Source organism: Acanthisitta chloris, unplaced genomic scaffold, assembly GCF_000695815.1.
Source record: "Acanthisitta chloris isolate BGI_N310 unplaced genomic scaffold, ASM69581v1 scaffold39198, whole genome shotgun sequence".
Taxonomy (NCBI): Eukaryota; Metazoa; Chordata; class Aves; order Passeriformes; family Acanthisittidae; genus Acanthisitta; species Acanthisitta chloris.
In genome coordinates, this window is record NW_008689337.1 from 3,088 (window position 1) to 4,099 (window position 1,012).

At 61.2% G+C, this 1,012-nt stretch overlaps 1 protein-coding gene across 1 annotated transcript in view; it reads left to right on the forward strand.

The window, feature by feature from the left end:
• The window catches only part of MATK (megakaryocyte-associated tyrosine kinase), a gene marked incomplete at its 5' end in the record, with an annotated part of 3,319 nt that extends 3,083 nt beyond the window's left edge, over positions 1–236 (forward strand). Inside the window, one exon of the mRNA XM_009081372.1 lies at positions 16–236. Within this exon, the coding sequence (XP_009079620.1) occupies positions 16–198 (183 nt within the window). The remainder of the gene's footprint in view (positions 1–15) is intronic.
• Positions 237–1,012: the final 776 nt, after the last annotated feature.

Below are 1,012 nucleotides of genomic sequence, written 5' to 3' on the forward strand. Positions count from 1 at the left end.
TCTCCATCCTGCCAGATCCTGAAGGAGGTGACAGAGCTGCTGGAGCAGGGGTACCGCATGGACCCCCCCGAGGGCTGCCCCCCTGCCATCTACACCCTGATGAAGAGCTGCTGGGAGCTGGAGCCAGGCAAGCGCCCGTCCTTCAAGAAACTCACAGAGAAGCTGCAGAAGGAGCTGAAGCACCAGAGGGATGTTTAACCCCCATCCCACCACCAGGACCCAGGACCTGACGCCCCCAGACCCACTGGGGTTGGGAGTGGCACAGCGATGGTGACCAGGAGTGGGGTGGCCTGTGGTGCAGCTCCCTCCCCATGGAGATGGGGCAGTAGCTGGGGGGTCTCTCCTCCCCTGGGGCACCCAACAATGAGGCAACAGACTCTCTCCACCCTGGCAGTGTCCTTCTTCCCACCACACAGCCCAGAGAAGGTTCCCATGGGATTGATCTCCCCTGACCCACCGGGGTGGGGAGTGCAGCCCCCGATGGGGATGTGTCCCACACCCTCTATGCTCAGCCCCATGTGGGTCCCTATGAACTGCAAATTCCAGGGATGGGGACAGGACATCTCTGCCTGCTGGAGGATGAGACCCCCAACCCCGACTCAGCCCTGCTCCAGCCCCCCGACCCTGCACGGGGAGGTCGGCACAGCCAGCTAAACCACACGGATTTGGGCTTTTTGATTAAACCAAAGAAATTAGTTCAACGGCATCTTTAAGCCTCTAGGGTGAAATTAGGCCTATCCCTCCCTCAGGGCCTGGCAAAGCCCAGCAAAAGGCTTGGGGGAGCCAGGAGCTCTGGCCCTCGGAGCCCCCCACACACCCAGCCCCTCTCCCCTCGGGGCTCTGCACAGAGGGGGATTATGCTTTTAATCAGAGGCTGCATGGGAATTGCTTGTGTATAGATTACACGTCCCTGGCTGTGGGGAGCCCCAGCCCTGCTGCTCTAAGCAATCTCTGCCTCGATGGGGATTAGTGGGGGCACAGAGCTGCCCGTGTGGGTGGCAGTGCCTCCACC